A 26,076-nucleotide genomic window follows, 5' to 3' on the forward strand; every position below is an offset into this window, starting at 1 on the left:
GTTTTAAGTTGAGCTTGGGTGTTTGTACAGTCAAACTTTGAGGATTGTTTCATATATGTTAGTTGGGTATATAAGCAAAACCATATACACACAGAAACATGTAATAACCTTAAATGTTTAACTTTTATTTCAGAGATGAAGAATTTTCCGTGAGTTCAGTCTTGGCTTCTGATGTTATTCACGCAAGTCGAAAAGATATTCCCTGTATATTTAGAGTAAGTCTGTGAATGACTTGAACACCTACATACTTTGGGTTTTGTGCACATGCGTTTGTGTGCACATGCGCGTGAAGGCCAGATGGTGACATCAGATATCTTCCTTGATTGCTCTCCACATTGTTTGCTGAGATGGAGTCTCACTGAGCCTGCTGCTCGTAGCTGTAGTAGTTTAGCCAGCCAGCTTGCCCCAGCTGTCCCGGACTCTACCTCAGGAGCTCAAGGACAACAGACAACCCCACCTAGCTTTTACCTTGGTTCTGGGGCTCCAAGCTCTGACCCTCAGGTTTGTGCAGCGTGTGCTTTATCCACCGAGCCAACTCTCCAGCACCTAATTACTTGTTCTTAATTAGTATATTTTGCTACTCTATATAAATCATAATCCAGTATTCACATGAATACAAAATTGTGCTAAGACTTATAGAATATATCAATGTTTCTAAAGTATTCTTCATGTTCTATAATATTTTTGAGTCCCAGCTAACTTTCAAATAAATATTACCAAATGGCAGTTTCTCAAATTAAAAACAAAATTTGGTCTCTGTAAAACTTTCATTGTAAAATTGTGTTTCAGTTGTCTACTTCTTTAGAACAAGATTCCAAAGCGTGAACAGTGTTCGTTGTCACTATTCTGTGCTGCTCACTGCTGCCCCTGTGCTGCATCCAGCTCACCTGGGGCAGGAATGTGCAGAAGAATCTTTCTCTTGATCTGCAACTTTGGTGCTGCCTGGCTGTGTCATTTCTCCTCTCTCTCCCTCTTCTCTCCCCTCCCCTTCCCCTCCCCTCCTCCCTCCCTTCCTCCCTTTTCCTTTTCTTTCTTCTCCCCACCCCCCATAATCGCATACAAATAATTGCTAGTGGTCATTTTGGTGAGTTTAAACAGTATAAATTTATAAAACTATTCTGTTGTTACAACTCTCCTACTTCTATTTGTCTATGAATCTTACGTCTAAAGAAGGTCAAAGATTAAACCTAGTCTCTCACTTTCCAGGCCACAACTGTTCCCCCCCCCCAGCTATCAAGGGAGCCTGTAAAGGTTCACTTACCTGCAACTAATTTGCAGTAGAATTGTGTTGTCACTGGTGTTTAGAGCATATGTAAGTATATAAAGGGTCTCTGTAGACATGTATATGTAATATATGTGTATATTACATAAATAATAGCTTAAAAGTGCTCTGATGGACTTGTAAACTTTATTTGCATACTGTTTCTAGTGATCTAGTCTTCTGTAGTGATAATATGAAAGGTCGTGAGGGAGCACGAAGACTTTCAGAGCAGTCTGATGTAATGCTTCAGAGCATTGAGACATGCTCTAGCTCTATGCCCTGGAGAGATTACTAACTTTCCCTTTATCATGGACTCTCATCTATACACTTATATCATAGTTGTTGCCTCATGAAGCTGTTAAGAGGATTAAATGAGTTAATACTTGTAAATGACTTTTCTCACTGGTACTTGATAATTTTGTGTCAGTTATTAAATTAGTATCTCTGCATTCCTGTGGTATTTTGATGGCATTATGTAACACGGAGCATGAGGTGATAGTAACATTTGACTTGTATCACCTCCTGCTGTTTGAATTGTGGGGTTACAGTGAGTCACTTTCAGTGTAACTGAAGTGTGCTAAAGAGATGACTTTATAAATGCTCATTTTACTGCTGAGTGCTAAGCAAATGATCATACTCCTGAGACTAGCATGAAGATGTCTGTCTTCTAATATTGTGACTATTAAATTGTTTTAGGTCACAGCTTCCCAGCTCTCAGCACCTAGTAACAAATGTTCCATCCTGATGCTAGCAGACAGCGAGACTGAGAGGAATAAGTGGGTGGGAGTGCTGAGTGAACTCCACAAGATTCTGAAGAAAAACAAGTTCAGAGACCGCTCAGTGTATGTTCCCAAAGAGGCTTACGACAGCACTCTACCCCTCATTAAAACAACGCAGGCTGCGGCAATCATAGGTAGGACTCTACAGCACCACTCATATTGTCACAGCTGTTTACTGACCTACATTCTGAGCTGGCACCAGCTTTCACATAGGAGTCCCCAATGTCTGGGATGATGTGCAGGTGTCTGTGGGATGAAGAAGGCCCGTGTCAGGCTGGCGGGGTTAGCACTGTGGAAGTGTATTCGCTTCCTGAAGTGCACCAGTGCTGAAAGTCAAAGCTGTCCCATGGATGCTCTTCACTGGGATTGGAACAACTTAGTGCCTAGAGGGCAGGCTTCTTTATAATGTGTAACTAAGGAGTTTGAAATCATGTCTGCTCAGCCAGCCACCCACAAACAGCAGCTCCCATGGGTGGGCGTTTCCCTTTCACTCTGCTCTGAAGCGCGCGGCCCCCTTCTCTGGCTTTCTAGAGAGCAGCGGGAAGCTTAGTGAGTGGGAGTTTGACACCTTTCCTGTGTTCCTAGGAGGGATGGTGTCTGGGACACTAGCAAACTAGGGCGTTTACTTTATCATCATTGAATAAGTATTTACTTCTTTTGATAGGTACTAAAGCAGATTTTTAATTGATAGTTCTAATCTGATGAAAATGTTTGTGTCTTAAACAGATCATGAGCGGGTAGCTTTGGGAAATGAAGAAGGATTATTTGTTGTGCATGTCACTAAAGATGGTAAGAGAAAGCCCAGTTACTCCAGAATAACCGGAAATTATATATTAGAAAACTCCTGAACCTAGGCTTTCGGAGCAGGATTCTGTTACAAAAATTTCTAGATATAATTTTATATTTTTTAAATCAAAAAAATTCTGGCTTTCTTTCTCTTTTTTGCTCTTTTGAGACAGGGTTTCACTCTAGTTGTCCTAGAACTCACCCTGTAGACCAGGCTGGCTAAACTCACAGATCTGCCTATTTCTTCCTCCCTAGCAGTGGTAGTAAAGGTGTGTGCCACTATAGCCAGCTTGAAATCAAAAGATTCGCTCAGTTCTATTATCCCTAAAGCTTCAGTCGCGTGTTACCCCTCCCCTGTCATTGACCATTTCCACTGTGCCTGAAGACAGCACAGAAAAGCTGTAAGAAGCCATGTCTGAAATCCCCGTGGTTGGGTACAATGGGTTTTTAGCTCCCGAGGGGGAAATTAAGTACTGAGCGAAATAAAGCAAAACCAATTAAGTTTGCAATTCATAAACATAATATCGTAAGTTCTGTCATTATATCAGGTTAGATCTTGAGAAAACAGTTCATTTAAACTTGATGAGTTTGAGAAAGGTAGGAAGATCCATCAGTTAGTGAAGCACTTACCCTTTTGATTCCCAGAACTCACATAAAAAGATGGATGTGTGTATGCTTGTGATCAGAGCATGGGGAAGGCAGAGACAGATGGATGGACTCCTGTTAGCACTGGCCAGCCACCCTAAGCGGATTATCAAACCTCAGGTCCCAGTGAGAGAGCATGACTTAGTAACTCAGCACAGGAAGGTGCCAAGCAAGCCTGGTGACCTGAGCTTGATCCCTGGGACCCACATAAAGGTGGAAGAAGAAAAGTGACTCAACAACATTGTCCTCTGACCAGTATACCCATGCTGTAACATGTACCCACACACATACACAATTTAAATTTTAATAAAAACAAAACAAAAAAAAAGAGAAAACAAAATAAACAAAGCAACCCTCGAGGCAGACAGCTCCCAAGAACGAGCACCCTAGGTTGATTTCTGGTGACTACATACTTGTGCATGCACACATGGCCACATGTACACACAAGAACTACCTGAAGAAGTGGTGCTAGAGAGGCGACTCGGCTGTGAAGAGCTGGCTTTCTTGCAGAGGACCAGGGGTTCAGTTCCCAGCTCCCACGTGGTAACTCACACCATCGATCATTATGTTCCAGGAAATCTGATGCCTCCTTCTGGCTTCTATAGACACAGGCATGCAAGTGACTCACAGACACATTTACACAGAACACCCACACACATAAAATAAAACTTAGAAAGAAATACCTAAGAGAAACAAGATTGCACAGTTACTTAGATTTTAAAATCGGAGCTTCAGAGTGAAGTTCCTAGATCTTCATACCAAAAGACAAACTGAAGCACACACATGCTTCTACACAGGGATTTCCTGCCTTGACAGACAAAGATCTCAGTGCTGAACTTAATACCAGCTATCCGTGGGTTACATGATCCGATAATGGTTTGATTATCTTCTCTTTCTCACTGTGGTTTCTGACGTCTGTTACTTTTGTGTCTTTAGTATGGGTTGGGTTGTATGCTTTGAGGTTTAATTTAGATACAGTTAATACAACTGCGTTGTATTTAATGTTGTTGTTTCTTCCTGTAGAGATTATTCGAGTTGGTGATAATAAGAAAATTCATCAGATTGAACTCATTCCAAGTGACCAGCTTGTTGCTGTGATCTCAGGCCGAAATCGCCACGTCCGACTTTTCCCTATGTCAGCTTTGGATGGGCGAGAGACGGATTTTTATAAACTGGCAGAGACTAAAGGGTGTCAAACCATAGCTGCTGGGAAGGTGCGCCATGGAGCTCTGTCCTGCCTGTGTGTGGCCATGAAAAGACAGGTCCTCTGCTATGAACTGTTCCAAAGCAAGACCAGGCACAGGAAGTTTAAGGAGATTCAAGTCCCATGTAATGTCCAGTGGATGGCCATCTTCAGTGAACATCTCTGTGTGGGATTCCAGTCAGGATTTCTCAGATACCCCCTGAATGGGGAAGGAAGTCCATGCAATATGCTCCATTCAAATGACCACACACTGTCATTCATTACACACCAACCAATGGATGCTATCTGTGCCGTTGAGATCTCCAACAAAGAGTATTTGCTGTGTTTTAGCAGCATTGGGATATACACGGACTGCCAGGGCCGAAGATCTAGACAGCAGGAACTGATGTGGCCAGCAAATCCTTCCTCCTGTTGTAAGATTCTCTCTCTTGTCTGTCTTCTCTTTTGCTTTTCCACTTACTTTAAATATAATCACTTTTACTAACAGCTTGTTTTTAAATCATTCTTAAGGTCTTCCCCAAGTACTAATCTGCTGCTTATGTAAATAACCATATATTGTAAACCTAGGCAAACAGGGACAGCATTAAATGCTTGTAAGTAAAACTAATCCTTCCGTGGAAAATCTACTGGGATACATTTCTAGTCTCCATGCTGTTGTGTTTTGAGATAATCCCAAATTGTCCTCTTCACTGTCCCCCAAGTATGGTGTCTTTAAGTAGCAATAGCACATAGGCTCCTTCTGGGAAGTTACTATGTAAACATTTTAGCCAGTTCTCAGAATGCAGATCATAGCCTTTGTTAGAATTGTTACTCTGTTTTATATTTTATAGGTTGTCTTAGTTAGGGTTTTACTGGAGTGAACAGACACTGTGGCCAAGGTAACTCTTATAATGGACAGTATTTAATTGAGGCTGGCCTACAGGATCAGAGGTTCAGTCCATTATCATCAAGGCAGGAGCATGGCAGAGTCCAGGCAGGCATGGTGCAGGAGGAGCTGAGAGTTCTACATCTTCATCTGAAGGCTGCTAGGAGAAGGCTGGCTTCCAGATAGCTAGGATGAGGGTCTTAAGCCCACACCCACAGTGACACACCCACTCCAACAGGACCACACCTCCTAATAGGGCCACTCCCTGTTCCATATTCAACCCACCACAAGGTTTATACATAGATTTAAATTTACTTACTCCACTTTTTCTGTAAATATTAAAGTGTTACTATAGCATTTAATACTTTATCATGGAATAATAATCACTATTGAACACATATTATGCATGTATGTAGAGATGAAGTCGAGAGTGAATTAGATGCAATGCAGTCTGCCCGCACAGCATAGGGAAGACTCCAGGCAGAACCATAGAATGTCGTCTTACATTGCTTTGTTTGTAATGGAAGCCTCTTGAGCCTGTTTGAATGCTGGGAGGAAAGAGCCATTAGAGGATCAGTAGGAAAAGGTGGACTATTTGGAAAATAGAGAAAGTAGAATAAAATGCCCCAGAAGGGCCCAAAGAGGGTGTAATTCAGAGTTTAGTAAACTTCTGCCAGAGCAGGGGGTGGGGACCTCTCCCCCTGCAGCAGGAACAGTGAGGGATGGGGCATCTGAGTAAAGTCAAGTGAGAGAACGTGGACCAGGACGGTGAGGCTTATAACAGAAAGCAAGGAAACCTGGAATAAAAGAACAGCCAAAACCCTCTAACCCAGCCACCCAGATTTAACGATTTACAGTGTTTTACTTCTTCTGAAATGAACATTTTTATCAGTGACATAATGGGCAAATGAGTGCTGTTTTGAAGCTGGGTCAGATAGCCCTGAACATTCTAATGTGAAGTAGATCTGTACCGTCTAACTCATTTCTGTGAGTTACCAGTTGGTAGCCATCATTTGAGTGAATCACCTACTCTTGTCTTGTGTCGCCATTTCTTCCACACGTATGTAGTGAGCATCTGTTCTTGTCATGCAACTGCAGGTAACACATGTCTGTAGCATACATGTCTCTAGATACACATGTCATGCATCTCTGCTTTTCTGTTCTGGAATAGAACACTTAGGTAAACATTTCTACACATTGCATGTTTGTCTCCCTGGCAACAGTTTAACGGCTTTAAAAGCCCAACTCTTTAAAGTGCAATGAAATTTCTTGTTCATTGACTCCTTCAGGATTGGGCTTTATCATTTGAGATATGGCATATGAGTTCTTGATATGTGATGTTCACTTCAAAAGTGTTTTAACATTATTCTTATATAATAACTGTAGGGTTTTGAAAAGAAGCCACTCTCCAGTTGCTTGGGGCGGATCTTTCAAAGTGTTTGGGGTTTACTGGTTCACAATAATCAGCAGTCTGTTCCTTCCTTCCTTCTTTCCTTCCCCCAGGTTACAATGCACCGTATCTCTCCGTTTACAGTGAAAACGCAGTTGATATCTTTGATGTAAACTCCATGGAGTGGATACAGACGCTCCCTCTCAAAAAGGTAATGAGACACTAAAGTGTGGACCAAGCGGCTCATGTTTTAAGTTTTGCCTTGCAGAAATTCATTGTACATGGTAGTGTGTTACATAAGGACATTTCATGAGTATATATTGTACATTACTACCCCGAACCCCACTACTTCCCTTTTCTACCTCCTCCCCCCTGTGAGGGTCTCTGCGATCACCAAGGCCAGCAGATAGTCAGTCTGCATGAGGCAAGAGGGAAGTCTGCTTCAGTGTGACTCAGTAACCACTTTGCTTCAAACTTCAGGAGTCTGGCCCTGGACAGTGTAGTTAGGCATATTCAAACACAGCACAATTTAGGAAAAACTTCCTGGTGATAAGTAACTCAGTCTCATGTGCACAATAAAGTTTAAGGCATGATATATCAATAAGTTTTTTGTAAAGTATGTGTGACATCTTAAGGGTCTTGGGGGCAGGAGATCTGTCCGTTGTCTCAGTCATACAGACACTGTAAGTGTGGCCAGACTGTTAACCACCTCTTCTTCCCTTGTGTTTATCTGTGAGCATCAGGACCCTGTGTCTCCTGCACTCTCCTTCCTCTTTGTTTCCCTAAATAGTAGTGCTTCTACTTTTATATCATACATACATAAGTGATTTTACCTATCTGTATAAATCCTAAGAAGTGCGTAGGAGAGAAAACCAACAGTATTTGTCTTTCTGAGAATGGCTTAATTCTAAGCTGGTTAGTTTACGATAGGTAGCCCAGTACCATAATATGTTTGTTGCATTTAAATTCCTCCATATAAAATCTGATTGCTAATGATGAGGAGCAAGTAGAACATATTACAACCAAGAATGCCAGTGTAGCATCTTCCGCTTTTGGGTAAGGAGCCTAGAGGGAGTATCCTGTGCATACACCAATAGCCGGTGATGAATCCCTTGATTTTATGGGCTAGAATGTGAAAAGAAAACTGCTTAGGTGTCTTAATGATTTACAAGTACAGAATTACTGTTTATAGAAATGAAAGCTAATCGCCATTTTATGTAAATGTGCTTTGTGTATGTGGTGTGTGTGTCATTAGTTGAGTGTCAGATTAGAGAAACAAGTGAAACAAGACAGCCAAGAGAATTAAAACCATGCCCCAAGTTTAAGCCATACTAATAGTATAAACTCATAAAACTGCCACTCTATATAAAGCAACAAAAATATGGTCCTCAAATTTGTAAATTTGGGCTGGCCATAGTTCTCTATTTCATTTTTGTCATATAACCTTTGCAGTATGCAAGTGTGTGTCCTGTAAAGAGAGTAGCCTATGAGCTCTGCTCCTCCCTGAGAATGCAGCAACCCAGTATCCTGGCATCTACAGGAACTGTCTGTATCCCAGGCTCCTCAAGACCAGTGCTGTCCCAGATGGTGTCTGTGATGGTTTGCCTATGCTTGGCCCAGGGAGTGGCACTATTAGAAGGTGTGGCCTGTTGGAGGAAGTGTGTCACTGTGGGAGTGGACTTATAGACCCTCCTCCTAGCTGCCTATGGATGCTATGCTCAGTCTGTCAGTCTGTTCCTGACTTCCTTCGGGTGAAGATTTAGAACTCAGCTCCTCCTGCACCATGCCTGCCTGGATGCTGCCATGCCTTGATGATAATGGACTGAACCTCTGAACCTGCAAGCCATCCCCAATTAAATGTCCTTTATAAAATTTACATCGGTCATGGTGTCTGCTCACAGCAGTACGACCCTAACTAAGACAGTGCACTTGGCATCCTGCTGCTTGCCTTAGAATAGAGCACTTGGAAATTTTAACTATTAGTAAGAAAAGTAGTATTCAGTTTTCCTTCATTTTGCAATTTGTTAAACTGTTGAAATTACCACCCTTTTCCTTGCTGTCTTTGCTCATTTAAGACATTTAAAGATGCATACATGTTGTTCTGTATGCATCCAGTTCACTGATTTTTTTTCACTACTATAGAACCACCTTTTAAGTGAACTGGATCCATTATCCAGTTGACAGCATTCCTCCTCCTTTTTTTTTTTTTTACTTTTCTGTCATTTATTTAGGAAAATGTTTTACATATTAGGAAAAAAACAGAAGGCAACTTGATCTAATAATTTTTCAAGCATATTTTTGTTCTAATAATAGGGGGAAAAGTCTCTGTAAAGAAAGGTAAGTTCAGGTGCTATAGAAATCCTTAGCCCATCACATCACAGTAAAGGATGTACCTCGGCCAGTTTGTTACCTCCGAGCGCACAATTCTCCACTCTTAAGGACGTAACTTAGACAAACAGCAGGCATGTACTCTTAGCCCTGCAGCACAACCAAGGGAAAGCCCCCAGATTAAAACAAACTCCAAAACTGGGCTTAGGCTCTCTGCATTTAAACAGGTGAGAAGCAAGCTGCTTAAAAATTAGACAGCATTCCTTCTAATTCTTGTTGTTGTCAGCATTTCCGTACATGTCCTGATGAGGGTGTGGGGAAATCTCTTTACCCCATCAGCCTCACTGTGGCATTGCTCAGACACAGGGGCTGCAGCTGTGGAACCTTATGCAGTTGCGCCATGTTCTTTTCCAAAACATTACTACAAATGACAGTCACATCTGCATCATCTACAGACTCTTTCTGACCCACATCTTCCCTAGCATATCATTGTATAAATTGTGGTAAATTGGTTTATCACTGCTGTATGTTCGCATGGCCCAGATGACTGTGTCTATCACCCTTGATACTTTCCCTTGCGGGCTGTCTTAGTTAGGGTTTCACTGCTGTGAAGAGACACCACGAGCAAGGCAACTCTTAGAAAGGACAGCATTTAACTGGAGCTGCCTTAGAGTCTCAGAGGCATATTAGTCCATTGTCATCATGGCAGGAAGCATAGCAATGTGCAGGAAGACATGGTGCTGGAAGAGCCAAGAGTTCTACATTTTGATCAGAAGGTAGCCAGGAGGAGTCTCTCTCTCCCACACTGGGTGGAGCTTGAGCACTAGGAGATCTGAAAGCCTACCTCCAAAGCACAGGCTCCATCCTGTAAGGCCACACCTCCTCCAACAAGGCTATACCTCCTAGTAGAGCCACTTCCTATGGGTCTTGGGGAGGGGGCAATTATAGTCAAATTACCACACAGGAAATGCCTGCTCTTCTTTGCTCATTTTGTTGTTGAATTTGCTGATTTTTTTTCTTCCTGGCTTATTGAACTTCTTTTGTGAATCCTGGGTTACTAACACACAGAATGAATCCTTTCCATCCCTGTAATGTCTGGTCATGTTCATGGAATGTTTTCTTCCACAGAATTATTAACTTTACTGACATAAGATGTTATTCCTGTTGTTCAGGTTTTCCTTTTTTCTGTTCTTAAGAAACTTTCCTACTACAAGACCATAAAGACATAACCTTTATTTTCTTCCAAGTTTACTGTTTCTGGCTCTGTGCAGTATTTTGCACATGATAGACTTTTTCTTGCTCTCCACGTGCCTGTGACCCACTTAGAACTGACGAGTAATGTGGGTGCGAGGTAGGGATCTGGCTGTGTTGTTTCTAGGACTGGCTTCATCGCTGTTTTATCACTGGTCCTTTCCTGTCAGCACTTTCATCTCCATATACGTGGGTATTCAGTGTTTAGTGATAAGAATTTACAAACCAGAGGTGTTCTTTCCTGATTTAAATTTTTGGTGACATTTTTTGGTGGCTTGTAAAGGGTCAGTTTTAAGGTTTATATATTTTTACTTGATTTTTTTTTTGTCCATGGTAGACTTCCTTTAAAACATTACTATTATAAGCTAGTTTGTTTAAATTATATAATAATGTATGTATTAGTAAAAATTACTAACTTGAGACTTTTTTACAAGAACTATATTTTGACATAGGTAGGTGAAAGGTCTTAATAGTGTATTCTTAATAGACTAAAACCTTTATGATTTAACTTTTACAAGTTTTATTGAAATATTAATTTTCTTTTTATTATTTTAGGTTCGACCTTTAAACACTGAAGGATCATTAAATCTTTTAGGGTTGGAGACCATTAGATTAATATATTTCAAAAATAAGATGGCAGGTAAGGAAATATATTAATAGGATCATTTCAATGGAAGTATTATAGCAGTCCAGGGCATTTGGATATGAAGTGCTTCGGCCCATATTTGTATCAGGCATATCTCACTCCGGAGTGTGTGGTATGCACTGTCAAACTCTGGCAAGACAGTAAAGACAGTCTGTAAGCAAACAATCTGCTTACAGAGAAGTGTCTGGCTCAACACACGGTGTTTTCCTGAGCAGCACCTGGGTAAGGAGAGAAGCGATGGCTGGATGTGTCTCCTGTGCCTGTGCTACTGCAGATGTAGTCATTAGGCCTAAATTAGGAATGCTTGTCCAGAGACCCAGTGGGGACTTCAGGACCCATCTCCACCCATTCAGAGCATCTGTCTCTAAAGGACTGAGAACAATCTGGAAGGAGGCTAAGAAGGTCACAGGAGTAAGGAGTCCCTGAGTGAGGACGTAGGACAGAGATTGAGGAGAGTGAGTGCAGGAGAAAATAATCTGTGAAAAGTGGGCTGTTTCTCGGGCCGAGAAGTGGCTCAACAGTTTAAAGAACACACTGCTCTTTGAAAGGACCGGAACCACCAAAATACTCCTTGCAGGGCAAGTGTGGGTGAAGTGGCTGGTAAAAGCCACGACACCAAGACAGTTAGAGATTCCTCCAGCAAAAGTGTAGCATCTTGTACTTATAATCAAAAGTGAGACTGTATTTTGTAAGCTATACTAATTTCAACATGTATCTTTTTATATATTCTACTGAAAATTATTGCTTGCTTTCTGATTTTTAGTGCATAATTTTTTAACTAGCACAGCTGTATATACTGTACAATTAATTGATTGCCACATCACAGAGACTGGTGGGTAGGAAGACCTTTAATAATCTAAACAATATTATTAATTTCTTTCTCACAGAAGGGGATGAACTTGTAGTTCCTGAAACATCAGATAATAGCCGGAAACAAATGGTTAGAAGCATCAACAACAAACGGCGTTACTCCTTCCGAGTCCCAGAAGAAGAGAGGATGCAGCAGAGAAGGTAAGCAGACAGCTTGTGCCAGCGCCCATCCATGCCGCGCCACCCGAGGACCGGCTAGAAACAGTTTAGAAGAAAGAGGCTCTGAAAATGTGTCACTCAGCTCTGGTCAAAATTTGTAGGGTTGGGGTGGCTTATTGGCAGAGTGTTTGCCAAGCATGCTTAAGGCCCAGGAGTCTTATCTCCGACTACAGAGGGACCCCACAGTAATGAGTGGCACCTCTCAAAGTGATGGGAATAAATCACCATATTTTCACTCATTTCTGGATGTATATAGGACAGCTATAACTTATGGCACATAGAGGTCTGTGATATAAATCATCTGTATAGATAGCAAATTTGTATATGCTTACAAAGTACAGAAGCCAGGCATGGTGGCTCATGCCTGTAATCTTAACACTCAAGAGGCTAAGGCAGGAGGATTACCTTGAGTTTGAGGCCAGCATGCCCTGAGCTAAAGGATAAGATCCTTTAAAAAGAAAAGTTAAAGAGAAAAACAAAAAGAAATTCAGATTAGCTTTATCCTCCATGAGCTAGCAGAGGTAGCTGTATTAAAAACCATTTCTGAAAGATTGCCTAGTATAAAAGATACACATATAATTTGTTAAATTAGCTGCAGAGTAGAGCAGGAGGTCTTTGATGCAAGGGATGTAGCTGAGAGACAGGGCACTCGCCACGTGCGTGTCTGTGGCTTTGATCCCTAGCACCGAACAAACAAATCCTAAATCTCAAGATCTTTTTACTTAAAATTTAAAAAGCAAAGTAGTCTAAGGAGTTGAACTATTAATATATTGTTATTCTAATTATATCTTTATTTTTATAAACAAAGTATGCTTAATTTTTTTAAAGTTATATTGATTAAATGTGGAAATACTGTCTAAACAGGTATTCTACCTTACAGGGAGATGCTACGAGATCCAGAAATGAGAAATAAATTAATTTCTAACCCAACTAATTTTAACCACATAGCACACATGGGTCCTGGAGATGGAATACAGATCCTAAAAGACCTGCCCATGGTAAGAGGCGTGAAGAGTGGTGTGAATATGACCAGGGTGAGGAGACAGTGTTAGCTGCTGGGGAAGTATGTGCACATAGGCTCACATACATGCACTGCCTCCCAGAACATTACCTAGCAAGGACGTGTTCTTTCAACATGACACCGGATGTCTAAGATGCACAGTGCGTCTTATGGAAGAAACTTACAGTTCAGAGTCTGACCAAAGTTCTTAACGCAGAAAAGTTTTCCATTTTGCTAATACAAGTTTGCTACTGTTGAGGAAAGAAACAGCTGTATTTAAAGGTTCTGTGGCAAATCCCAGAGGCAGTTCCCAAAACTTTAAGGTTTTGCTCAGTTGAATGCAGATAATTGGGTGTTTCTCTCCTCAGAAGTCCATGGGGCTTCATCATTCATAGTCACACCTCTCCGCTAACTGTGAAATTAAATCTGTTCCTTTGCACAAATCCAAGCATGTTTCCTGGTCAATTATATGTAAAAAGAAGTACCACACTGGAAGACTGTTGTATTTTAACAACATGAAGATTGCATCCACAGACCCATTATGCTGAGGTTAAAATTACTAGTGGAATTAGCTAATTCTCCAGAATGTCTGTTCCTAATGTGTGAATGTCATACACTCCTGGCAGACTGACAACATCCAAAGTGACCCTTTGATCACGAGCTAGCTGCTCAATCGGGCAAAAGAATGTGAGAATAAGTACTGTCTCACGGCAGTTTTGGAGACAACCATGAATACTCACCCTAATCTCTCCAAAGGATATCCGCCTAAATTTCACTAGCAACATGGTGGTAGAGAGATGGGGTAAAATGTGGTGTGTAATCAAAATTGTATTGTCAAAGTTAGGATATAAAGAGTTTTTTATTTATTTCCTGGAAAGAAAAATAAGTCTCCATTCATTTCAATCAGAATATTTGGCTGTAAATATCATAATCACATAGCTGTGCCTTCTTACTATTTTCTCATCTTTGGGGATGGTAGTGGACACACAGTATTCCTTTACTGAATTCACATTGTTCATACTCAGATTACTCCTTTGGGATCTGCTAGTTATGGGATATATTAGCTGTGCTGGGAAAATATAAAGTGTACACCAGCTAGATCACAGTGACGCCAAGTGCGAACCTCAGAGCTGCTGTGCACGAGAGAGCATGAGTGTCTCCATTTCCCATCGCCAGCATTGCTGCAGAGTCCTCCACTGCCCATGGTGTCATCCGGGCAGTGCACACAGCTGTCCTGAGGTCAAGCCTCTGCCGTCGCTGTTCTTGCTACTTCCTTTTTCCAAGTGGAGGTTACATGCCAGGCACAAAATGCTTTAGTAGAGAGAACTTTGGAAGTAGAACAGTTAAATGACTGTCTTCCTAGTGTATGTGAGAGGCCAGATGCAGTGCACTGTTTTAACTAAGTTTGTGGTAGTTTTTTCCTAACTGTATAGTATTGAGGCATGGAGAGATAACCAACTGTAAAAGTATGTGGTTGAATAGCATGCCAGTTAAATCAAACTAAATCCAACACAGCAAGGCTTTGATAGATGTTAGCCTTTTATATTAAAGTCGCTTTTTAACTGTGTAAAGGGAATTGTAGAAAATGTTTGTTCAAATCCTGTTGTGCCCTTACACTGCGGTATTTCCCTTAAGTGGGGTAACCTCAGGATTTAGAGTTGTTCTGCTTGGCTTCCATTGGTGAACTGTTTGTGTTCTGACGGTCTTCCCGACCTTCACGTGCAATGGAGCATGGACTCTTTAAAGTCCCCCTCAGCCTTACGTTTTTTTGATTAAGTTTTTTTTTTTTTATTTTTTTTTTTTTTTTTTTTTTTTGAGTTAGGGTCTTACTATGTAGCCATGTCTGACCTGGAGCTCTCATGAAGACTAAGCTGGCTTCAAACTCATAGAAATCCAACTGGCTGTGCCTCGCGAGTGCCAGAAACGGAGGCCTGTGCCGCCGCTCCCAGCCTAACTGAACTCTCCCTCCAGTCTCTTACCACTTACGTCTTCTCTTTGTTTTGAGACATTATTCCGTTAGCTGGTCCTGGCTGGCCTTGAATTCACTTGTGTTGCTTAGGCTAGCCTCAAATTTGAGCCTGACTTCCTCCTGCCTCAGCCTTCTCGGTGCCCCAGGTATCTGTCCTCATACCCACCAGAAATGTGTGGGTTTGTTATTGTTGCTAAAAAGATTTTTATTAAGCAAAACAATTTCAAGTGGTATCTGCGGTTCATCTGCCAACTGACTCCATCCACACCACTCCATCCGGGCTGCTTAGTCTGGGGATTTGTCGTCGCCTGACTTTGTTAAGGCCACAACCACCTCCCCGAACCCCAGATTAGTTCTTTTTTATACCAATTCAGTCGGTTTTTAATGTGCCTTTTATTCTTTTAATGTTTAATTATTGTATAAGATAAACACTGTTATATTTCTAGGATAAAATTTATGCATTTATGAAACTTTCTCCATCTGCTCATGTCATAGGCAACAGTTTCCGTGTGCCCAGATTTCTTTTTGTTTCCTTTTATTCCCACATGACTTTTCCTATTTCACATCCAGATGATCTCTGACCAGACTAGTTCTCTAAAGGCACCCATTTAATCCCCTGACACCCACTTCTTGAGCACAGACCTTTGTGTCCAAGAAGACTGGTGCTTATCTAGGAGTAGACGCTGTGAAACAGCACAGCGCTGTGTCTGTAGAGTGACTTATCACTGTGTGTTTATCACCATGTTCCTAACGTAGGACATTTTACCTGTTTCTAAAGTTGTCAATGACCACAACATACTGAACTCAGTAACCTCTTTAAGAAGTAAATTTGCTTCTTGAACTGGGCTTGTAGCTCAGTGATACAGTGTTTCCTTCTTAATATACGCATGGAAGGCTTGGACTCAGTTCATGACCCCCTTAGCACCTTCCTTGCCAAAAAGATAATTTTCTTTCTTAAAATCATACATGGACAGACAGACAGACAGACAACCTTAGAAAATAGTGATTTTATTCACATTTCTAAAATAAATTATCATATATAAAAGCCTTTCTTTTAGGCTTAAATAAGTCTTGATGGATGTGCTCTGGAAACAGCTGTTCTTCAAGAATTTTGAAAAATCTCCATCATAGGAAAGAGCTGCCCACTTAGTGACACCACCCAAGTGTTCACTGAGAAGCATTTACTGGTCGACGTGAAGCCTTTTCCTTAGACTTTCTGTGTAACTTCATTATTATTTGCCCTTTAAAGAACATATTTGAACATTCAAAGCAAAAATTTCCCTTGTTGAAAACATGTTTGTTTTTTGAGCTGCTGACAGACGAGCCAGGAGTAGTCCTCGCCGTCTCTGTCATAAGGAAGTAAGATCAGTAAAGGCCAGGACACATTATAAATTCAGAACTGAGAGATGTACTGAGAACTGTGCTCTGTGCTTGGGAGGGGTCTGGGGTCCCCTCCTCCTTTCTTTAGCTTCCTTGCTGCTTCTGTGCTTGGTGTTTCGGACAGATTTTTGCAATGCTTTTGTGGAATCACATAAGAAAAGTCCTGAACATTCCGAAAGCTTCTAGACCTCTAGAAGCCATGCCGCTACTCACTTACTCCTGGTAAAATGCAAATTATGTTATCACAAAATGATCTTTTGAAAATCTGATATTTTGAGTAACTGATTATAGAATTTAATCTTCTAAGGCCCGAAAGAATTTCACTGGGACTAGTTCTGAGATCTGCCTTGTTCTCCTTGTGCATGTTGTCTGGTTCTCACCCTGATTCATCAGCATCACCTTACGCCATTTTTTCTTTCTGTGTTTGATAGCCAGGTTTCCCTTATTCACCCCCTCCTCACCACTCCGGCCTGATCTCCTCTCCGAGCAACTTTGAGCACATCTATCACATGACTGTCAATTCTGCTGAACAGTTTCTCTCTCCTGATTCCATAAACCCTGGGTACCCCCCGTCCCTGCGCTCTGCCCCTGGTACACCACACTCTGTGACTCTCAGGGTATGAACAGCTGAGCCGAGCTAATCCTGACTAACTGCAGTGTGTGCATTTCTAACCACTGAGGCGGTGCTTTGGGGATGGCTACCCTTTCCTCTCCTCAGCTGCCAGCTTCAACTACATTTTGGCTTCTGTTTATCCTCCCCTTTCTCTCTTCTCAGTCTATCTTGTTCCTTCTTTTGAGGGAACTATGGAAGAATAAAGGGCTTCTGTAGTGATTTTGTAGAGGGTGACCTTCACTGAATACAGTTTTCCCCATATGGTATTTTCATTCTAGATACCATGTTAACACAAAAACAAACAGACAAAAACAGCCCAAACTGTATCTTTATTAAAACAAACAGAAAAGGGGCTCCCTAAATTTCTGGGGTTTCGTTGTTAGCTGCTCTCTACCCTGTAGCCACATCAGGTCAGAGAATGTGGCTCACCACTGTCCTACCAAGGTCCCCAAAGCAGTGCTGTACGTAATGAGAAGTGACAGGAAACGATCCAAGGTAAAGTCAGTGTACACCTCTGTGGCTGCTGATGTGGACTGAATTGCAGCTGAGACACAAGATAAGAAAAGTTAGCAAGGGCAGCGTAGAGGCTGCTCCGCCCTGAAGAAGCAGGGTGCTATTGGTCCTTTCATTCTGACCATGCCTTGGTTACCATGGCCACATGCCGGAGCGGCTGCTCCCTGTCTACTTTATGGAGCAGTGTGTGCATGTGAACGCTAAGGGAAGTTAGTTTTATGAATATTAAAGTATTTGGGTTATACCATGCAAACTTACTTTCTCTAATGCCCCGGGTTAGTAAATTAGTAACACTGACTTTCAAATTTTCTAATATAATAATATTCCAGTAAGGAATTAGAGAGGTTAAAAGATTATTTTTGTTATTATCAAATTACTTTGATAAAGTAAACAACAATACCATGTGAATGTCTTACTTGACAGAATTACCTCAGTTTGCTTGGTACCTGGATTCCAAGGACTCCAAGTCAGGACCTTCCTGTGAGAGAAACAACTTACCACAGCTTGAGTTGAGTGGTGCCAGTCAGGGGGAACTTGTCATGCCTTAAGCACAGTTTTAACTAAAAAAACTAGGTTTCTTGTTATATTCTAATGGAGTTTATATCATTTGACTAAACAATAAGCTTTTTATGTAAAACATTTCTGTTATTGTTCCTTTAGCTGTCTAGTTGTCAGTTGTAGTTACTAGCATATTCTGGAAGCTTGTCCTCTGTCATAGAGGAGGCTTGTCTATAGAAGAGAAGAACAGCCCATCCTAGCTTTCAAGTGCAGATTGACTGGCAGCTCATGTCCCCAGGGAGCCCCTCTTGTGCACGCGCGCGCGCGCACACACACACACACACACACACACACACACACACACACACACACTGCTGTAGATCAGAAGCTTGCTCCTGTGTGTGCAAATGCTAAAATGCTGCTGTTGACTGTCTTGGCTTTAATTATTTTTTAATTTTCTTAGATAAAATAAAGCAAAATGTTTTCTTTAAACAAATCCTGCACAGAATTACATGGACTTTGCAGATCTAGTCTAGGAACCAAAATAACAATGTTGAATTGCTTCTCTCAGGGTTGTAGGTGTTTGGGAAAGCCCAGTGCATGCATAAGACATACCCAGAGCCATCATCCCTTCGTGGGGTTTCATAGTCACATAGAAATGGAGTGTCCAGTTCTAGACCTTCTTAACAACCAAAAATAATTAACCACCCTACCGGATTTCCTTTTTGCCTGTGTTGTTTCTGCCTCTTTTCATAGATCTGTTGAAATCATTTGACCTTTGCCATACTGTAGCAGAGGCAATTGTCCTTTGATAAGTATTAGCATATGGGTTAGCTTACTAAGAATTATAAGAACTGGGGCTGCATCGGGGCTCAGTTGGTAAAAAATGCTTACCATCAAACCTAACAACATGGGTTTGAACCCCAGAACCTACAGTGAAGGAGAGAACCATTGACCACCTGTATGGCACACATATGTGTTCTCTCTCTCTCTCTCTCTCTCTCTCTCTCTCTCTCTCTCCCTCCCTCCCCCCTCCCTCCCCTCCCTCCCCTCCTCCCCCTCCCTCCCCTCCCCTCTCTCCCCCTCCTCTCTCCTCTCTCTCCTCTCTCTCTCTCTCTCTCTCTCTCTCTCTCTCTCTCTCTCTCTCTCTCTCTCTCTCTCACACACACACACACACACACACACACACACACACACACACATAAACATTTAAAAGAAAATGTAGGTAGGAAAGAGCACATTATCAGTAGTGTCTGGTGAGTTGACAGGAGAACTGGCCTCTTTATGGTTCATTATTACCCATATCCCCCACAGTCTGGGGGTAGTCCCTTGACAATGAGGAAATAGCATTTTTAATGAACTAATTAGTGCTGAGGAAACTTCTGGCTGGCTAATGTATTTTCAAGAACATTTCTGATTAATCTTATTGGCCTTGACACTCATGGGATCTGCTGAGGGTAGAAACGAAGTGAGAGGCTGTGGTGAGTGAAGGAGCCTGCTGCCAGGCCTGGCGATCTGAGTTCAAAACCCAGGCCTCTCATAGTGGAAGGAGAGCAACAGCTCCACAGCGTTGTCCTCCGACCTCCACATACGTAGTGGCATTCATGTGCCTGTGCACACACGAGCACACACAAGGTCAGCTCCTCTCAGGAGAGTAGCACATGCTAGCTCCATCAGACTTGCTTTTCTTAGCAAATATCTTCTTCAGGAAAGTCGCAGGGCTGGAGTTTGGACTACTTTTTAATAACGATTTCTTTGTATTTTCTCAACATCTTGTGTAATGCATGTCCATCCCTTCCAGAAGAGTTCTGGTGTAATTTAAAGGAGGCTGTTGGTTCTGCTACTCACCGATGGGCCGTGTGAGTCATTAGATCAGGGCAGGAGAGCCACACCGTGGGACTGGGCAAGCTTTGCTCCTACAGACATAACCACTGTGACTCCCAGAGCCCCATGAGGCACATGTCAGCCTGTGTGCTGAACAAGCCAAGGCCTGCTGCCCATGGACTCCGTGGTGCGGACACCCGTGTGCTCTGTTTCACACCCTGCCCCACTCCCACCCGCTTCCACCTCAGAAAATATTTGCAGGAAAGTGGGACCATGTCCACACAAGAATAAAGTGCTGTAAGTGATGAAAGTTAGTAACATGGCCTGTATGTCTGCCCACCCTAATATTTAGAAAATAGGTTCAAATGTCTGCATTCCCTGGGTTCTGGTCAGCCCCAGCACCCCTCCCAGACTCACGCTTCCTGGTACAACTGTTACTGAGCTAGGATGTGCAACATGGGGTTTCATGTTCCAGAGCTAGTAAGATTCGTGAACGTGACACATGGTGTCAAAAGGAAATTTTTGTCAAGAAAATAATTTTAATTGACTCTCTCCAAATAGACTGACTTGGGTTTCTTAAGTAAACCATCTCATCTGTGGTCAAAGCAGTTTGTGTTATCTGCAAATGTCCATGTAATTCTGCACTCCCCTTACAGCTAACCACATAACCTTTTCACAACCAAAACTGCTTTGTGGTAAGTACTTCTTGGCAGGGATGATTCATTTCATCTCGGGGCTTCAAATTTCTGCTGCTGAGAAAAAGTGGGACTCTATTGCTTCCTACTCTGTATCACTCTGTTCAAGATGTCTGAGAATCAGAGTGAAAGGCAAGTGTCAGCACAAAGCCTGTGTGTTTCTGGCTGAAGACTATGCCTCTCCTTTGTGTTTTAGAACCCACGGCCTCAGGAAAACCGGACAGTATTCAGTGGCTCCGTCAGTATTCCCTCCATCACCAAGTCCCGCCCTGAGCCAGGCCGCTCCATGAGTGCCAGCAGTGGCCTGTCCGCACGTAAGTGGCCAGGTGGGGAGGGAAAGGTAGAGCTGAGGGGGTGAGACCACAGAGAAGAGGTATCCCTTGGGACAATTCAGCTACTTGCCCAGGAGCAACTTCGGTAGAGATGATGGGAACCTTTACCTGAATGGACTGCGCAGGCCCACAGTGACTGAGTGGGCAGGAACACGTGCACTGTCATAGAGTTCAGCATGGCTGTGGTAGTTTCTGGATGTAAGATGTGGGGACCGACTGGCATCAACTTTGAGTGTCCAGCAGACACTGTCTGTACACCTGACATCTGAGACCTCAGCAAGGTCTTCCATACAACGCTGATGGCTGAGAAGCTAAGTACACTACCTCCACTCTCCCTCTCAAAGTCCTGCATTCAGAAAACAACTCATTACCTTATATTCTTGGGTTTCTCTGGTACTTGTGTTGCCCTTTACTCAGTAAACGTTGACTACTATGCCTGCTTTGTTTCCAGGTATCACTAGGCTCAGTAACTGACAGCAGAACAACCTGCCCCACCACCTAGAAACAAAATAGCAAGCAAACTGGCTGGGTGGGCAGCACAGGGCGAAGCAAGAGAATGACAAGTGTTGGAGGAGGTGGAGAAGAGAAGGGTTTTGCATTTTATTATCTCAGTGGTTTCTGAGCGTCAGAATGGTTTGGACTCCTCTTCATAACGCTGTGGGCATCTTTATTTACCAATCAGAATAACTTGGGGGGAGGGTCACTTAGCGTCTAAGTACGGACTCTCTTGTCTCCTGGGCAACCAGTCTTGGGGACCCAGTGTTAGCATTAGAATTCAAGCAGCATCAGGCAACTACCTGGCAAGGATCTAGCACTGTATTTGTAGGACAACAGTTCACAAGCAGTACTGGTAGTCCCTAGAAGGGGTCAGGGATGTGACAGCTGTGAGGGGTTTAGGGAAGCAAGGGACCTTAAGGGTATTGAGAACAGTCAGCCAGGTGTGTTTCTGCAGTGCCTTTCTGAACACTAACAGTTGTTGGTTAGAAGCCGGACATGCAATTGTCTGGTGACATTTTTGTTAGATTCTCAATGTAAAAAGCATTTAACAAAAATCAGTAAACAGTGGAACAGTCTGCAACTCAGTGTCCTTGACCAATTGTGAAACTTGATAAAATTAAAACTTTGCTTAACCAAAGACTGAAACATAGTGAGAAACATGGAATGCTTTTAAAGGAGCACTAACAGTATTTGTCGTTTCCAGGGGCTCTTTTCTTGTCAGTGCCACTGGTCCCTTTGCTATATGTCCCAGCTCCTAGGTCAGAGTGTTTGAGTGTGCCCTCAAAGTAACTCCCCAAAGCCTTGCTTTCAACGTGCTTCCTTGTGTCCTTTGTTTTCTGTGAGAGTTTCTGAAAGGCCGAATTTGCCTGGGGATGGCTGTCTGCTGCTGAGAATGCAGCCCATGTCTTAGGAGCCTCTGTGAGGTCTGGGTAGGCAGAGATGCTCCATCTGTTAGAAGAAAGGCTGTCATGTCTATAGTATGACAGATGCTGAGGGCACCACATGGCCTGGGGACTGCTATCTGAACACCAGCAGCCCCATAACCAGAGGACAACAGAAACAACCGTCAGCACGGGACATATGTCTTCTTGTACACTTTATAGAGGTGATTCCTGTTCCAAATAAGTAGTTCTTCCCAACCATTGTCCTATAGGGTCATCAGCCCAGAATGGCAGTGCGCTAAAGAGGGAATTCTCTGGAGGAAGCTACAACACGAAGCGACAGCCCATGCCCTCTCCCTCAGAAGGCTCTTTGTCATCAGGAGGCGTGGACCAAGGAAGTGACGCCCCGGCGAGGGACTATGATGGAGAGGTGAATGGGCCATGGATGGTGGCTGCACCTGCCATGCATGCTTACGGCCGGTGTTTTCGTCCAGGCTGACCTACCCCCCTTGCATATGCCTCTTGAGGGATGGCAAGGCCTGTCACCGGTGTGTAAACTGTGGCTTTCCAGAAGCTCCAGACTTCTAATCGCTGTTTAATGGAAGGGTTCCACAATTATCATGTATGTGCATCCTCTAGTCATCTCATGGAGGGGCTGGCTGCTGACAGAAGAGAAAAAGCCACGGGTGGTTGGGTTGTGGGCACTGGAGGGGCTGGGACAGTGAGTGTCCTCTGTTGTTCCTCTGCTTCTCACCAGTGCTTTGTTTTGCAGGACTCTGATTCTCCAAGGCATTCCACAGCTTCCAACAGCTCTAACCTGAGCAGCCCCCCAAGCCCCGTTTCACCCCGAAAGACCAAGAGCCTCTCCTTGGAGAGCACAGACCGTGGGAGCTGGGATCCATGAGCCCAGGACCAGTGACTCCAGGCAGGGACCCTGAACTCCCACTCTGACAACGCGCCTGGCAGCAGCATCACCTTCCGCACTGCTGCACCGAGGATTCCTTCACAGCCAGGCCCGCTTCACCCTTCCCCCAACCCCCAGGTAGCTTCTGTAGACAGACTGCGCAGACGCAGCGCTAAGAGTAGACCGGTTGTGTTCTCACCGTAGCCCTCACGTAGCGCCCAGCAGCCTCCATGAGCGTCAGCTGACTGTTGCCAGGAAATAAACCCTCATGAATTAAAACAATGCATATTTTACTACAATACAGAGTTTAAATAAATACATAGATGTAGACGTTAAATACTGAATGTAAATAGTCAAAGAAGCATCTCTTGTGTTCGATGAAAGATGGATGCGTATATAAGAAAGATCATTTAATTTAAAAAAAAAAAGTGTTGTTTCTTATCTGTTTCCCAGCTAAGTCATAATACAGGGTAGAAAGGCCTCAAGTGACATTTATAAAGAGAACAGAAGTCAGGTCCCGGTGGTGTCTGTCCTCAAGCCTAGGCAGGCTGAGGTCACAGGGAAATCTAATGTCTGGAGAAGAGTATCCTTGGTGGATGTGACCTGGACACCACCAGTGGTGTTGAAGCCACTCCAGGGGCACACTTGCTTCCCAAGGCGTTCTTTCTCCAGTGATGTTAGAACGTGTCCCCCACGCACAGGTGAATGTCAAACGGTTGTCACCTTCCAGCCCGTCCCATAGTAACAGGAAATCCGTGGCTTCTAAAGATCATGGAATGGTTCATGCAGCTGCTTTTTTTGTCCTGGCTAAACTCTGCCCCTCTCTAGGTTGCAGTGAGGAGTCTCTGGACTAAGCACACCTTCCCTGTTTGGTTAAGAGTGGTTGAGAACACACTGCTGGGAAAGTCTCTCCTTACTAAATCATGTGAAACCTCAGAAGCATAGATTTAAACAGCCTTAACCAAATATGCCTTCCCACATGAGGCGACATGAGGTGGGGCCTGGGCTGTGCTGGCCACCGTGAATTGTGAGCCAACTTTCCCTCTGGATATCTGCTGCCGCTGCTGCACTTGTCCCAAGAAACAAGAGAAGACCAGGACTCCTCTACTCACACGTCTCACCAGCTAAGAACATGGGAAGGAAAAGGCAGAAAGTGCCCCTGTGAGGGAAGAGGCCCTGCCACTCTTAATTCTCACACCTCTGGGGCTGGAAAAGCCACTGTTTCTCCCCCACTTTAAGCCACATCTAAAATAGATTTCCAAAGTTGCTAACCTACCCAGCATGCTGACCTTTGGCACATCATGCTGCCAGGCCTTGTGGGTCAGACTCCCCAGTCACACGGCTTTATGGAAGGTGTTAGTTCAGGGAGGAGAGATGGTCACAGAAGCACTCCCACTGGGGGCTTCATAAGCAGCAGCTTTGACAGATACCCTAGAGCCTCCAGTTTGGGCGGGCACTGTGTCATTCTAATCTGAATGTTTATCCTTTTGAGAAAGCATCATATAAAAATGTGTACACCCAAAACAAGGGTCAGGTCTTTAGTTTGGTCAGAGCCCTATTCTATCTGGTTGAACTTGGCACTTTGCCTGAAAGCTGGCTCCTCTCCCCTCTGTCCGCTCCTTCTTTCTCCTTCCCTCAGCAGAAACCTGACCAGGCTGAGACAGACTAAACCCCACCCTGAGCCTTTGGTTTGTAGCTGACAACCAGTTGTGAACTTTTGTTGCTTACAGGTGCTTGTTTGTGAAAGAACCCTTTAGAATCAGTCTGAGCCTCTGCATCCCCAAAGTCCAGCTCCTCCCCCAGGACCCCTGTGGACTGGTGGGTTTCCCACTGCAGTCAAAGAACCAGGCCTCCTAACTGCAGCCCTGCTGGCCCACAGTGTGAGGCGGAGTTCTCGTAATGAGGATGGGCTTACCGGACTCATCCAGCCTTATGTGAGAGTGTTCCTGTCAGAAGCTGGGGGAAAGGACGGGCAAAGGTCCTAATAGGTTTCTAGAAGACAGAAATAAAGATTCCTCAGAGCAGCCAATAACAAAGATTCCAGTCAAGGCCTTAGGCCCTTCTTCAGGTCACTCTCCCTACCCCATGCAAGGTATTTGAAAGTGTGTAGCAGCAGGAATTGATCTGGAAATGGGGGGGAAAACATTGATTTCTGATACAGTGTCTGTGGGTTACTATTTGGTGCTATGTTGTCCAACCTGTATGCTACTGACCCTTTGAATCCTGGCTAATCTGTTAGGTGATTTTTGGGTGAGTATACAAAACATATTATAGGATTTGGTTTTAGTTTTTGCCAAAAACAAGAGCCTTCCTATCAATGATTGCTAAAGCAGATCATGTATGTGTGATTTTAGTTTGTATGCACATTCCCTGTGCTTAGCCATTTGCGTTCTATCCCAGTGAGCACAGCTTTAAGACTGTGGGGGTGGTGTGGAGGGGGTAACTGCAAATGACCCGTTTGGCTTTCCAATGAATTCCTATAGCTAAGCTTAGGGAGAGCATCTGGAATTCCTGTCTTTCCCACCAGCCTTCCTCAGCTACTCCTCTTTCATGTTGGAATCCTGACATTTTGTTAACTTAGTGGCCACATTTATTTCTAGGCAAGTTCGGCTGCCTTGTGTGTGTCCTCAGGTATCATTACAGAGAAGCCAGGGCAGAGGCGCAGCCTCCATTCCCAGTGCAGCAGCCCACATGCAGCCTTGGCAGTGACCACAGATTCAGTTCTCACAGCTCAGTGCACCCTGAGTACAGGTGCACTTAACACAGCGGACACCCTGCCACAGGT

At 43.5% G+C, this 26,076-nt stretch overlaps 1 protein-coding gene across 1 annotated transcript in view; it reads left to right on the top strand.

Annotated features, from left to right (window-relative positions):
- Window positions 1-26,076, top strand: part of Cdc42bpa (CDC42 binding protein kinase alpha) — a 220,885-nt gene that overhangs the window by 194,139 nt on the left and 670 nt on the right. Inside the window, exons 28-38 of the mRNA XM_032914650.1 lie at window positions 134-215; window positions 1,958-2,174; window positions 2,767-2,829; window positions 4,495-5,088; window positions 7,044-7,141; window positions 11,065-11,149; window positions 12,043-12,166; window positions 13,065-13,182; window positions 20,873-20,990; window positions 22,660-22,817; window positions 23,160-26,074. Of these exons, the coding sequence (XP_032770541.1) occupies window positions 134-215; window positions 1,958-2,174; window positions 2,767-2,829; window positions 4,495-5,088; window positions 7,044-7,141; window positions 11,065-11,149; window positions 12,043-12,166; window positions 13,065-13,182; window positions 20,873-20,990; window positions 22,660-22,817; window positions 23,160-23,291 (1,789 nt within the window). The 3' untranslated portion in view covers window positions 23,292-26,074. The remainder of the gene's footprint in view (window positions 1-133; window positions 216-1,957; window positions 2,175-2,766; window positions 2,830-4,494; window positions 5,089-7,043; window positions 7,142-11,064; window positions 11,150-12,042; window positions 12,167-13,064; window positions 13,183-20,872; window positions 20,991-22,659; window positions 22,818-23,159; window positions 26,075-26,076) is intronic.

Source organism: Rattus rattus, chromosome 10 (genome assembly GCF_011064425.1).
Source record: "Rattus rattus isolate New Zealand chromosome 10, Rrattus_CSIRO_v1, whole genome shotgun sequence".
NCBI classification, from domain to species: Eukaryota; Metazoa; Chordata; class Mammalia; order Rodentia; family Muridae; genus Rattus; species Rattus rattus.